Source organism: Conger conger, chromosome 5 (genome assembly GCF_963514075.1).
Source record: "Conger conger chromosome 5, fConCon1.1, whole genome shotgun sequence".
Lineage (NCBI taxonomy): Eukaryota > Metazoa > Chordata > Actinopteri > Anguilliformes > Congridae > Conger > Conger conger.
In genome coordinates this window covers 3284922-3299274 of record NC_083764.1, presented here as the reverse complement: position 1 = coordinate 3299274, position 14353 = coordinate 3284922, and the positions used below count along the sequence as shown (strand labels likewise).

At 49.2% G+C, this 14353-nt stretch overlaps 1 protein-coding gene across 1 annotated transcript; it reads left to right on the top strand.

Moving 5' to 3' along the window:
• The first annotated feature begins 127 nt into the window (after window positions 1-127).
• On the top strand, window positions 128-12552 carry hadhb (hydroxyacyl-CoA dehydrogenase trifunctional multienzyme complex subunit beta). Its single transcript, XM_061242104.1, has 16 exons — window positions 128-245; window positions 2335-2405; window positions 2649-2690; window positions 2924-3020; window positions 3294-3338; window positions 3613-3712; window positions 4677-4764; window positions 5381-5568; window positions 6055-6235; window positions 7481-7602; window positions 7727-7806; window positions 8616-8663; window positions 8861-8948; window positions 10074-10148; window positions 11081-11245; window positions 11800-12552. The coding sequence occupies exons 2-16, from the start codon at window positions 2342-2344 to the stop codon at window positions 11833-11835; spliced, it is 1419 nt and encodes a 472-aa protein (XP_061098088.1). The 5' UTR covers window positions 128-245; window positions 2335-2341; the 3' UTR covers window positions 11836-12552.
• The last annotated feature ends 1801 nt before the right edge of the window (window positions 12553-14353 follow it).

Genomic DNA, 14353 nt, shown 5'->3' with positions numbered 1-14353 from the left:
CCTGAATCAGAAAGCACGAAGAAAATCCTTCCTCGTGTATCAAATACTGTATATAGTGTAGCCTTCAAATGTATAAAATGTCTCCAAAATATTCTAGTTATAAACGTTTTAAAGTTTGAAGACAGGCACAATGTTAGCCAGCCCTATGTGTGTTGGGGTCTTCAGAGTACAGTAGTTGAGTGGTAGTTTGTAGCTGGAAGTTTGGAAGTGGGTTGACATCTTCGTTGAGAATTGTCTAAGAACAGGTAAGATTGCTTACTTGCAATATCAGTGGACACGAACGAGGTCATGACGCAGTTATTGAACTGCAAATATCATTTCTTAGGCACATCGCTATAACCAGACGTGAATTATTCCGAACTCGACATCCATGCTGCCAGCCTTGCTAATCTAAGCACGCAGTATATGTGAACTCGCTAGCTAACGTTAGCTCTTTATCTACGCAAAGCACTAACTTTACATGTTTTAGTAGAAAGCAAGTACACTGCGTTATGTGATGTGCTACTTTATCTTAACGCGGCCTGGAGATATCAGGCTAGCAGGCGTATGAGTTTAATTCATTAAGTTGGCTGCACTACTTCTGTGTATTGTTGAATGGGTGCTTGCATGAAGTCCATCTATCGCACAGTAACGTATAAACATATTTCGGGATTTATTAATGTGTTTATACAGATGACTAATGAGCTGCTTATGTTGTCGGCACATTTCGTATATCCAGGTTTCGGACTATTTAATGTTAAATATAATCGTTGCCCTTGTCAGCCACGGCTGTAGAAGTAGGTGAAGGGTCACCGGGAGAGAGACGGCCCCTCCTCCGCCGGGCTGTCACGTCGCCAGCTCCGTCGCGGAAATTCACTCCGCTTTCGGACTTCATTATTCAAATCGCATTCATATTTCTTTAACGGAGCGAGACACATTCAAATAAGTATAATGTGGATGTCTTAGACCCATAAGAACAGGCTTTCTGTAAGGATACGTCAACCTACGTTTTTATTTTTTTTATTTGACCCCCGCCCTTCAGTCAGTGACATAATGTTGCCAGGGCGGTGTATGCAGTCCGAAATGGCTCATTAGTCACTAATTACTAATCCCTAACCCCTAACTAGTGGATGCAAATATAGTGAGCTATATAGTTTACTAAATAAAGTGAATTTTGCAATAGAACAGCGTCATCGCGTAGGCTACGCGCTGCTGCATATAGCCACGAATCCATTAACAAACATATTACATAGCCGGTCCTTAAAACATTATTCTAGATAAATGAAACCAATTTTTTCTCTCTTGCAATGCACAGTCAAGATGCAGCTCGCTGCAGCCTTCAATTTGCAATGAACATTTTTATTTTTACGAAAAATTATATATTTTGGAAACATGAAAATACAGGGTCTTGTGTTATTTTATGTGTGGGACATGTAAGAGAACACATTTTCACTGAGTAAACGCATCCGCCCTACACACTTATATCCCAAAATTGAACAGAAAACGGGTTTTGAGGAATGCTGTAACCTGCTGGATGGATGTAACCTACTCCTTCGTTACACATAACATTCATTGTCAACTATAAGCGTTTGCATTATAACATTTATCATTTTAGCTAACTAACAAAGTGCCACTTACTGGGCGAAGAGAGTTTTGGATTATTGAATAATGAATAGAGTACTTTAGGTTATATAAGGTAGTTGTACTTTACTATATTGCTCAATAGAATCTGTCATCAACGTGGCAAAACGCAGAAGAGCCGTTCTTAAATTTGAATTGCTCTTGGACCGCGCCATAGTTTCTCACAGCTTAAAATGAGAACGAAAAAAGGTTTGTGTGTAACAAAATTATGGAAAATGCTGGTCGCAAAGCATTGTGGTTCGTTTCCAAAATTTGTGGCCTGTAAAAAATTTAAAAACCTTTTCAGAATATCCAGTATGGTGGAAATTGACGTCAATGCGTTGAATTCGGCTTGATCGAAGGAATCCAACTGTACCGGATTTTTTTTTATCCGACACGCCGCTCAAAACCTACATGCTAAACGTACCTCCATTTTTGACCCGTTTTATCGAACTGTCCCCAATCAGTGAGCCAAATTTCAAAAAGTCTTTACCATACGGTTCTAGGGGCTGCCAGAGACAGAAGAAGAAGAAGATGATGAATAATAATAAGAGAAGGTAGAAACGCACTATGTGCCTTTGCTGCTTGACCCCCAATAAGAGCCCCCAATAATAGGACTGTGTCTCATTTAGGACCAGGCCTGCACGGTAGTCCTGTATATTTGTGTGCCTGTGAATCCATATGATAATTTGTTTGTCCGGTGACGAGCACAGCCGCATTGATTTTGTCTTTCAGTGGAAAGATGGCGGCCATTTTGTTGAGTGTGCGGAGCTGCTCGGCGAACTCCTCCTGGGCTGCCAGGTTTGGTGGGTGCCAGTTCATTCATTACAAGGGTCCCAGTACAGGGTTCCAGTTCTACAGCGGAACACTCATTTAAGCACTGTGCTTCTGGATAGCTGGAACCTGGCATGCGTTTGGCAAAGCTATCAGAGAGAAGGAGTGATAGAGCTGGATGTCTATCAGAGTGATGGAGGGATAGAGCGTGACAGTTTTCGGGGAGAATGTGCTGCAGAGCTTTAACCGTGTTGTTGTTGTTGTTGGTCCTGCAGCTGCCAGGTCCCTCAGCACATCCTCCTGTCTGCAGGCTGAAGGTGAGACTGTGTGAGACTGTGTGAGACTGTGTGAGACTGTGTGAGACTGTGTGAGACTGTGTGTGTGAGACTGTGTGTGAGAGAGTGTGTGTGAGAGAGTGTTTTGTTCAGATCGAGCTTTCTCTCATTTCTCCTTGTGTATGTAGTTATCATGTTCATCATTGTTCTATTTAAATCAATATGCCTGTTGAAATGACACAGCTGAACCGTTCCTTCTTGCTGTGTTGTGACAGTGCAAGCAAAGAGCAAGAAGACGCTGGCCAAGCCCGGTGTGAAGAATGTGGTTCTGGTGGACGGAGTCCGTACCCCTTTCCTTCTGTCCGGCACCACGTGAGTGACCAATGACCGTGTCGCTAAGCATAGACCTTCCTCATTGGCCAACAACAAACACCAATCAGTGCTTCTCGTTCTGCCTGTGTACTTAGGTTTTCCTGTGAGCGGTAAAGTGAACACTGGCTCAGTAGGGTCATGGTCTTTATAGGGTCAGTGAGTTTCTGATGCCTGTATGTTGCCATGGTGATGCCTGTACGCTGTATGTTGTCATGGTGATGGCTGTATTACGTGTGTGTTGTCATGGTGACGCCTGTATTCTCTGTGTTTCAGGTACAGCGACCTCATGCCCCATGACCTGGCAAGAGCTGCCCTGCAGTAAGTCATCTCCGTTTATTTTTCTAAACTTCTGTGATTGTAGTTTAAACCGGAAATAACCGGGCGTTTTTCACGTGCTGCCCTCTAGTGGTGAAGTGTTGTTAGTGCGCTGGTCACCCGGTCTGTCTGTGTGGCAGTGTGGTGTGTGTGAGTCAACGCACACTTCTGAAATCTGATGCTTGCCTTTCAGACCAAAACTAAGCTAGTTTAAAATAACTTTTCTGGGTTTTATCGTTTTCTCCTTAAAAGTAAATTGATGTTTTTTGTGTGACAGGGGCCTGCTGAACAAGACGGCCCTCCCTAAAGACGCGGTGGATTACATCGTCTACGGGACTGTCATCCAGGAAGTGAAGACCAGCAACGTGGCCCGAGAGGTGTGCTGGCCCTGAACCCCGCTGTCTCTTTAGAGTGTACCCCTCTGTACCCTCTCTGTACCCTCTCTGTACCCCTCTGTACCCCTCTGTACCCCTCTGTACCTCTCTGTACCCTCTCTGTACCCCCTCTGTACCCCCTCTGTACCTCTCTGTACCTCTCTGTACCTCTCTGTATAATCACACAGTCACTCGCTAACTGTAAAATACATTTCATGGCAACCATAAACGGCGCAGAAATGAACCACGATTAATCCGTTTTATGGCTGTATTTATATGCTTTGTTGTTGACCTGTGATTTAAAACACAACATTTTTGGGCAGCTTGTCCTTCAGCATAGCAGAGTGAGTCAAGGTGACACGGATTGTGACCTGGTTTAAGGACAGTCCACTTGAACAGGCAGACGGGGTGTGTTTGTGTGTGCGTGTGTGTGTGTGCGTGCGACCCTTTGTACAAGTTGGCAGTGAAATCGTTCTATTCTCAGCCCTGTCTCGTGATGTCAGTCAGTCTACCCCTCTGTCCATCCTCTCCCCAGTGGAAAAGTACCCCCTGTCCTCCCCGCTAATTGTCCTCCTTTTAGTATTTTAACTATTTTAACGTTTTAAATCCTCACCTTGTCTCCCCTTCAGCGGGGCAGGGAGAGCTGCTGACGTGTTGTGAGGGCTTGTGAGACAGTTTGGAGTAGTTTAGCTGGGTGACGTTGGGTGAAATGAGCTGATATTAGCCGGGAGGATTGTGGACGTTCTGCACATGTGCAAATGACCCCTAGAGGGGACTTCCGCTGGCCCACAATGCATCATACCTGTCTGACTGGGTCATGGGTTTCAGAATCCTCTCTGTGATCTGTGATCAGTGTGTGTGAGTGTGCGAGAGCTTTTTTCTCAGTACATGGAGCAAACCCTTTCTCGTACACGTGTCTTGGTTCAGCTCTGACTCTCTTGTGTGTGTGTCTCTGTGTGTACCCCAGGCTGCGTTAGGAGCTGGCTTCTCTGATAAAATCCCAGCGCACACCGTCACCATGGCCTGCATCTCCTCCAACCAGGCCATGACCACAGGTACCACACACCTGTACCAGCACACACCTGTACCAGCACACCTGTACCAACACACACCTGCACCGACACACACCTGTACCAGCACACACCTGCACTGACACACACCTGCACGACACACCTGTACCAGCACACACCTGTACCGACACCCACCTGCACCGACACACCTGTACCAACACACACCTGCACCGACACACACCTGTACCAGCACACCTGTACCAACACACACCTGCACCGACACACACCTGTACCAGCACACACCTGCACTGACACACACCTGCACCGACACACCTGTACCAGCACACACCTGTACCGACACCCACCTGTACCAGCACTCACCTGTACTGACACACACCTGCGCTGACACACACCTGCGCTGACACACACCTGCGCTGACACACACCTGCGCTGACACACACCTGCGCTGACACACACCTGTACCAGCACACCTGTACCAGCACTCACCTGTACCAGCACACCTGCACCGACACACCTGTACCAGCACTCTCCTGCACCGACACACCTGTACCAGCACTCTCCTGCACCGACACACCTGTACCAGCACTCTCCTGTACTGACGCACACCCACCTGTCCGTCTCGTCCGCGGTGTGTGTGCAGGTGTGGGGCTGATTGCGGCGGGGCAGTGTGACGCCGTGGTGGCGGGGGGGGTGGAGTTCATGTCGGACGTTCCCATTCGTCACAGCCGTAAGATGAGGAAGACGCTGCTCTCCCTGAACAAGGCCAAGACCCTCAGCCAGAGACTGTCCCTGCTGGGCACCATGCGCCTCAGCCACCTGATGCCTGAGGTACAGTCACACACACTCACACACACTCACACACACACCCAGACACCACATACACATACACACACACACACACACACACACACACACACACACCACACACACACACACACACACACACCACACACACCACACACACACACACACACACATACACACACACACACACACACCACATATACACACACACACACCACATATACTCACACTCATACACACACGCATACGCACACGCACACGCACACACTCGTGCACGCGCACGCACGCACATCCTGTGAGTGACTCTCTCTTCCCGTGAGTGACTCTCTCTCTCTCTCTCTCTCTCTCTCTCTCTCTCTCTCTCTCTCTCTCTCTCTCTCTCTCTCCCCGTGCGTGTCTCTCTCTCTCTCCCCGTGCGTGTCTCTCTCTCTCTCCCCGTGCGTGTCTCTCTCTCCCCCGTGAGTGACTCTCTCCCCCGTGCGTGTCTCTCTCTCCCTCCCTCCCGGGCAGCTCCCAGCGGTGGCGGAGTTCTCCACGGCGGAGACCATGGGGCACTCGGCCGACCGGCTGGCGGCGGCGTTCGGGGTGACCCGTCAGGAGCAGGACCAGTTCGCCGTGCGCTCCCACTCCCTCGCCCTGCAGGCCCAGGAGGCGGGGCTGCTGAGTGACGTCATCAGCTTCAACGTGCCAGGTCCTGCCCCCGGCGCCCTCTCACTCATTCACTGCTCATTCATGTGCACTCCGCCAAACTTTGTCCCCCTGCCTGGATAACGAGCGTTGCTGAATCCAACCCTCCTTTTCCATTCCCTGTTGGAGAATTGCTTGTACTGTAAAACACTTCTCGAGCGACATCACCACGGCAACGTACATTTAATTCGCTGATGTCCCGTCCTGCCCCCTTTTTCCTGTACTGTCTCAAAACACAGACACACACACACAGACACACACACAGACACACACACACACACACACACACTTAGGCATTTAAAAGCCCCTCTGAATCACTGAGACGTGCACATTTGCCTTTTAAACATACAGCCCATGTGCACAGCTCATATTGCACTGAATCAGCGCAGTTTAAGCGCTTTAAGCATGTTAAGAGTGGCAGTGCCACACGTGGGAATGGAGCACGCAACCTCCACATTACCCACACGGTTCTGTAAACATCATAACGCTGCGTTCACGTGGATCACGGCTGACAGAAGTGTGTGTGTGTGTGAGAGTCTGTGTGTGTGTGTGTGTGTGTGTGTGTGTGTGTGTGTGTGTGTGTGTGTGTGTGTGTGTGTGATGTAGTGTACGGTCTTGCAGGATGTAACTGCATCAGTATATGACCCCAGAGTGTTAGCCTGTAGCGAGACACTGTGCAGCTAAACTGAAATCTTTTTGTGGTCAAATTTATCTGAATGAAGTGCCTTTAAGCAGCAGAGTGAGTGAGACGTCTTTCTGTGACAGGCTGAGACTGAGAATCCTCTCTGGACTCAGTTCTGTGTGTGTGTGTGTGTATGAGTGAGTAGAAGATCAGAGCTGGGTGACGGTGTGGGAGTGGGATATGCGGACACTCCCAGAATAAGGAAGACTAGGCTGCAGATGCACACTTTGAGGAACGTTTCCCCCACATGAGATGATGTCATTTGGAATGCTTGGGACATCGACACGCTTGCAGTATGCAGTATGGATGCATTTGGAGTATGCAGTATGGATGCACTTGCAGTGTGCAGTATGCAGTATGGATGCACTTGCAGTGTGCAGTATGCAGTATGGATGCGCTTGCAGTGTGCAGTATGCAGTATGGATGCGCTTGCAGTATGCAGTGTGCAGTATGGATGCGCTTGCAGTACTGAGGATGGACCAGTTGCCCAGGCGAGTAAGGCGGGGTCTGTTTGGGAATGGGAATGTCTGTGTTGCCATGGGATCCTTACCGTCGGCATTCCCACAGGAAAGGGCTCCGTTTCCAAGGACAACGGGATCCGGCCCAGCACCATGGAGCAGATGGCCAAGCTGAAGCCGGCTTTCATCAAACCACACGGCACGGTCACCGCCGCCAACTCCTCCTTCCTGGTCAGCCAATCGCCTCGCTCCGCTGCCCGACACCGTCCTGTCAATCTCATGTCTCTGCACACCGTGTACTTTTCAGTTAACGTGTGTGTGTGTGTGTGTGTGTGTGTGTGTGTGTTTTAAACAGACGGATGGGGCCTCTGCAGTCCTGATCATGTCTGAGGAGAAGGCTCTGGCCATGGGGTACAAACCAAAAGCATATCTCAGGTAACATTGCACACACTCACACTCACACACACACACACACTCACACACACACACACACACACACACACACACACACACACACACACACACACTCACTCGCGCGCACACACACACACACACACACCACATATACACACACACACTCACACACACACACACACACACACACACCACATATACACACACACACACTCACACACACACACACACACACTCACTCGCGCACACACCCACACACTCACTCACTCGCGCACACACACACACACACACACACACAGACCACACACACACACACACACTCACACACACACGCACACACACTCACTCGCGCGCACACACACTCACTCGCGCGCGCGCGCGCACACACACACACACACACACACACACACACACACACTCACTCACTCGCGCACACACACTCACACTCACACTCACTCAAACACACACACTCACTCGCGCACCCACACTCACACTCACACTCACTCAAACAAACACACACACTCACTCACTCACACACACACACACACACACACACACACACACACACACACGCTCACTGCATGTTTCTAAAGCCTGGGAAATGCTTCATGCCTGTAGTTACACCTACCAGTGACTCACAGGTACCAGGCAGTTTATAATGCTGTCTCGTGTTATACAGTGCCATTCTGTATTAATCGTGTGTGCTGCTTGCAGTGAAGGGGGTGTGTTTAAGGGCAGAGAGGCTCTCAGGATCAGTCAGTTGGTGAGTTAGTGTGTGGTTAGCTGTAGGGTGTGAGCTGTTGATTTATTTATTTTTTCCTTCCTTGCAGAGATTTTGTGTACGTGTCCCAGGACCCCAAAGATCAGCTCCTTTTGGGGTGAGTTAATGCTCAAACGAAAGTGTGTGTGTGTGTGTGTGTGTGTGTGTGTGCGTGCCATTATGTGCAAGTGTGACATTGAATTAAGTAGTTATATAGGTCTTATGTAGCAGCCTTCAAATACAGTGTTGGCACCATTTTGAATTGTGTCTGTTGTTTGAAGTGGCTTTAGCTTTGTGTGTGTGAACGTTCCTCAGGCCCGCCTACGGTACGCCCAAAGTCCTGGAGCGGAGTGGTCTGACCATGGGCGACATCGACGTGTTCGAGTTCCACGAGGCTTTCGCTGTGAGTATCACTCCGCAGGGTATTCCTCGTGACAAACGTGTTGGCGGGAGTTTACGCAGTCTTCAGTTTCTGAACATCTTCAGTCTCTGAACGTCTTCAGTTGGCCAAGGCTAGCAGGGGGAACTTCCATAAGCTTATGGAGAAATATCCAGAACGTTTCTCCCGAGAGAGTTTAGAAGTGGATACTCTGTGTGCCCCTGTGTGCTCTGTGTGCCTCTGTGTGCCTCTGTGTGCCCCTGTGCCCCTGTGTGCCCCTGTGCCCCTGTGTGCCCCTGTGCCCCTGTGTGCTCTGTGTGCCTCTGTGTGCCTCTGTGTGCCCTGTGTGCCCTGTGTGCCCTGTGTGCCCTGTGTGCCCCTGTGTGCCCCTGTGTGCCCTGTGTGCCCTGTGTGCCCTGTGTGCCCCTGTGTGCCCCTGTGTGCCCCTGTGTGCCCCTGTGTGCCCCTGTGTGCCCCTGTGTGCCCTGTGTGCCCCTGTGTGCCCTGTGTGCCCCTGTGTGCCCTGTGTGTCCTGTGTGCCTGTGTGTGCCCCTGTGTGTCTCTGTGTGCCCTGTGTGCCCCTGTGTGTCCTGTGTGCCCTGTGTGCCCTGTGTGCCCTGTGTGCCCTGTGTGCCCTGTGTGCCCCTGTGTGCCTGTGTGTCCTGTGTGCCCCTGTGTGCCTGTGTGTGCCCCTGTGTGTCTCTGTGTGCCCTGTGTGCCCCTGTGTGTCCTGTGTGCCCCTGTGTGCCCCTGTGTGTCCTGTGTGCCCTGTGTGCCCTGTGTGTCCTGTGTGCCCCTGTGTGCCTGTGTGTGCCCCTGTGTGTCTCTGTGTGCCCTGTGTGCCCCTGTGTGCCCCTGTGTGTCCTGTGTGCCCTGTGTGCCCCTGTGTGCCCCTGTGTGTCTCTGTGTGCCCCTGTGTGCCCCTGTGTGCCCCTGTGTGCCCTGTGTGCCCTGTGTGCCCTGTGTGCCCTGTGTGCCCCTGTGTGCCTGTGTGTCTCTGTGTGCCCTGTGTGCCCCTGTGTGCCCTGTGTGCCCCTGTGTGTCTCTGTGTGCCCCTGTGTGCCCCTGTGTGCCCCTGTGTGCCCCTGTGTGCCTCCGTCTGCCTCCGTCTGTGTGTGTGCATTAAACCAAATTAATTTGTCATTTTAGGGCCAGATTATGGCGAACCTGAAGGCCATGGACTCTGATTGGTTTGCACAAACATACATGGGGAGGACATCCAAGGTAATGTAGAGTGTTTGTTTGTATGCAAGTAACACTCATTACAACGTGCAGCAGAGATAGATAGTATCTGATAGATTACGTTATAACTTGCACAGTGAGGATAAGTGTATGTGTTTTACACTGAGGGTATGTACGTGACGGTGTGTGTGTTTTACACTGAGGGTGTGTACGTGATGGTGTGTTTTACACTGAGGGTATGTACGTTTTACACTGAGGGTATGTACGTGACGGTGTGTGTGTTTTACACTGAGGGTGTGTACGTGACGGTGTGTGTGTTTTACACTGTGGGTATGTACGTGACGGTGTGTTTTACACTGAGGGTGTGTACGTGACGGTGTGTTTTACACTGAGGGTATGTACGTTTTACACTGAGGGTATGTACGTGACGGTGTGTGTGTTTTACACTGAGGGTGTGTACGTGACGGTGTGTGTGTTTTACACTGTGGGTATGTACGTGACGGTGTGTTTTACACTGAGGGTGTGTACGTGACGGTGTGTTTTACACTGAGGGTATGTACGTGACGGTGTGTGTGTTTTACACTGAGGGTGTGTACGTGACGGTGTGTTTTACACTGAGGGTGTGTACGTGACGGTGTGTGTGTTTTACACTGAGGGTGTGTACGTGACGGTGTGTGTGTTTTACACTGAGGGTGTGTACGTGACGGTGTGTGTGTTTTACACTGAGGGTATGTACGTGACGGTGTGTGTGTTTTACACTGAGGGTGTGTACGTGACGGTGTGTGTGTTTTACACTGTGGGTATGTACGTGACGGTGTGTTTTACACTGAGGGTGTGTACGTGACGGTGTGTGTGTTTTACACTGAGGGTGTGTACGTGACGGTGTGTGTGTTTTACACTGAGGGTGTGTACGTGACGGTGTGTGTGTTTTACACTGAGGGTGTGTACGTGACGGAGTGTTTGTGTCCTGGCAGGTGGGGACCCCCCCGATGGAGAAGTTTAACATGTGGGGGGGCTCTCTGTCGCTGGGGCACCCGTTCGGGGCGACGGGCTGCCGGCTGGTGATGACGGCGGCTCACAGGATGCAGAGGGAGGGGGGGCAGTACGGGCTGGTGGCCGCATGTGCAGCGGGGGGGCAGGTGAGGGGGGGCACTCTCTCATACACACACACACACACACACACACACACACTCACACACACACTCACACACACACTCACACACACACACTCACACACTCACACACTCACACACACACACACACACTCACACACAGGCACACACACTCACACACAGGCGCACGCACGCACACACACACACTCACACACAGGCACACGCACACACACACAGAAACACACACACCTGCGCACAAACTCACACACGCACACACTCACTCACACGCGCACGCACGCACGCACGCACACACACACACTCGCACACACACTCGCACACACACTCGCACACACACTCGCACACACACTCGCACACACACTCGCACACACGCACGGACACACACACACACACTGACACACACACGCGCACACACACACACACACACACACTCGCACAGACACGCACACACGAGCAAACGCATATAAACAAGCGTACTGTCATGCACACACACACACACACACACACACACTCGCGCGCGCGCACACACACTCTCACATGCATGTGTGTGTTTTGTGTTTCAGGGACATGCCATGGTTGTGGAGGCGTACCCGCAGTAGGGCCAGACGGGCGTGGCCGGGGGCGGGACGTGGGGCGTGGCTGTCTTCCTGTGAGCCTCCCCAGCACATGTAGGAAGTGATCCGTGTCTGGGGGAAAGGCCTTATTTGTAAATACTTCTGCCGCGTTGCCTTGATGCTGCGTTTGGTGACATGATGACTCGTTGGTCCTCCTCTCTGTCGATTGGTCAGTGTGGAGGGATGCGGTTGCCGAGCGACAGGCAGACGGATGTGATGGTGGCACAGCCCGTTTACACCTCAATCACACACACACACACTCACACACACACACACACACAACACACACTTTACATTTTACATTTACAACACTGCACATTCACTTTCTGTTAACAGAAAGGTTTTTTTTTTGTAGTTTTTTTTGTTATCTAAATGCTAAATGTTTCTGGGCATAAAACAATGGAAAGTGTTTGTTCATATTTATCTGGTTTGATGTCTGATACACACCTCTGATGCACACATTTCTGATGCCTTACGCCCCGTTCACACGACAGTGGCAGTGTACGAAGACGGAGACCGGGAAAGTGAACGTCTTCATTTAACCTTGTCCCCGATGTTTAGAGCTTTGAGTGTCCTTATTTTTAAGGTTAATTTGTCATTAATCATTGCTTTAGAACACTGGAGATATGAACTTCATTGTAACCAACAGTAAAGATTACAGATCCATTCATTGTAATTAAATGCAGCTGGAATATTTCTTCATCTTGTGTGGAGTCGAATGCTTTTTACTCTGATGTACGTGAATGTATTTTCACGAATAATTATTTTTGCTTGTACCTTTGAATAATAGTTTTAACGCAGAATTAACTTTTTTATTGCTTGAAGATCTAATCATAATTATTATAAATAGGAATCATGCTATATCAATCCCCTTTTATTCAGTTGGAATTTTTAATTATTATTTTGGTGCTAATTTCAGAATGTTTTGTTAAAGGTCACCGGATTACATTACTGTTATTTAGCTGACACTTGTATCCAAAGTGACTTGCAGTTGATTAGACTAAGCAGGGGACAACCCCCCCTGGAGCAATGTGGGGTTAAGGGCCTTGCTCAAGGGCCTAAACTTCCAAGTCCCAGTCAAGCACGTTAGGCACTAAGCTACAGGCTGGCACTTACTGGAATCTAATATCATATTAATGTTTAATTCCCTGTGTCCTGGACATATTAATAATTGAGATGATCTTTGGTGTGGGCTGCAGACCCGTATTTAAGGAAGTGAAGGGTGTGAATTTAAACGCAAGTTTGCGAGTTCCCAGCTCGCCTCGCCGTAGACACCTGGCCAGGTGGGCTGTACTCCTGCGTGAAGCGTCAGTGTTGAGATGTTATGTTTGTGGCAGTCTTCATTTCTGTAATACCCCGGAGGAAGGAGACGGCAAATACCCAAACTCACTACTTCATCTGTTTTTTTTTTTTTTGCGTGTGTAAATATCAGTGTTTCAATTCCATTCAACTTCCTATTGAAACAGACTACAGACACCGGCGTTGCACTCAAAGCTGCGATTTGGGCTCAGATTGCCTCGTTCCCTAAAGAGTGTTGATGTGAGTTAAGGTTTCTCTGGCTTTCCTGCTTCATCTCAGACAGAGTTCTCCGCTTTTGTTTATCCGACAGACCTCAAGTGAGATCTAACGCCGCCGAAAAACTGTTGAACATGCAAATTTCGATGTCGTCCAGATTTAGATTCTACAGTACGGAAGGTGTGTAAAGCTGTGTAAGGAAACTTCTGAAAAGGGAAAAAAGAGACTGTGCCGAATTATAACACAGTTATTCCCCCATACATTTTATTTACGTATTTGTGCAATATTCCAGATATTTTGCAACATTCTGTATCGATCGAACAGCGCCAAACGAGGACGCCTGTAATTCCGGGGTGTATAACCGCTAGTTCATGAAGCGGCGTTCGGCTCTTTTTACTTCAGCCCATGTTCCAGATTTGGGGGTGATCCAGGTTTTACTCGGTGCAGTTATCCAGCTAACTCAGTAATACTGCTCTGTGGGTTTTACTCAGTGTAGCTATCCAGTTATCATAACTACTGGAAATAAAGTGCAAATTCCGCGGATAAGCCATTAGCTTTATTAGTTCAGACACGGTGAATTGAAGTGTTCATACGTTTCATGTAGTTAATACAAATAATGTTATGCTTTCATCAGGGGTTATGTTTCCTCCACTAGACAGAACCTCATTATCAATGGGGTGTATGTAGGTTTATGAGTGTGTGTGTGTGTGTGTGTGTGTGTGTGTGTGTGTGTGTTCCTCTTTGACTGTTCCAACATACCAGCCTCATTGTGAGTAGACCTGGTTTATCTTGAAGCAGCTTCACCAGAAAAATGTTTGGTGCAGTAAACCCTAAATCTGTCGTATTATGTTTGGTCACGGGTCAGTGAAGAACATGAAAACCACAGAGGAAGTGTTCTAGCATCTCCCTGTTTGTGAAACACTTCCTCAGCATAGGTAAACCGATCATGTCTGCTCTCAAATAAACCGAGAAAAACACCAGCGAATGT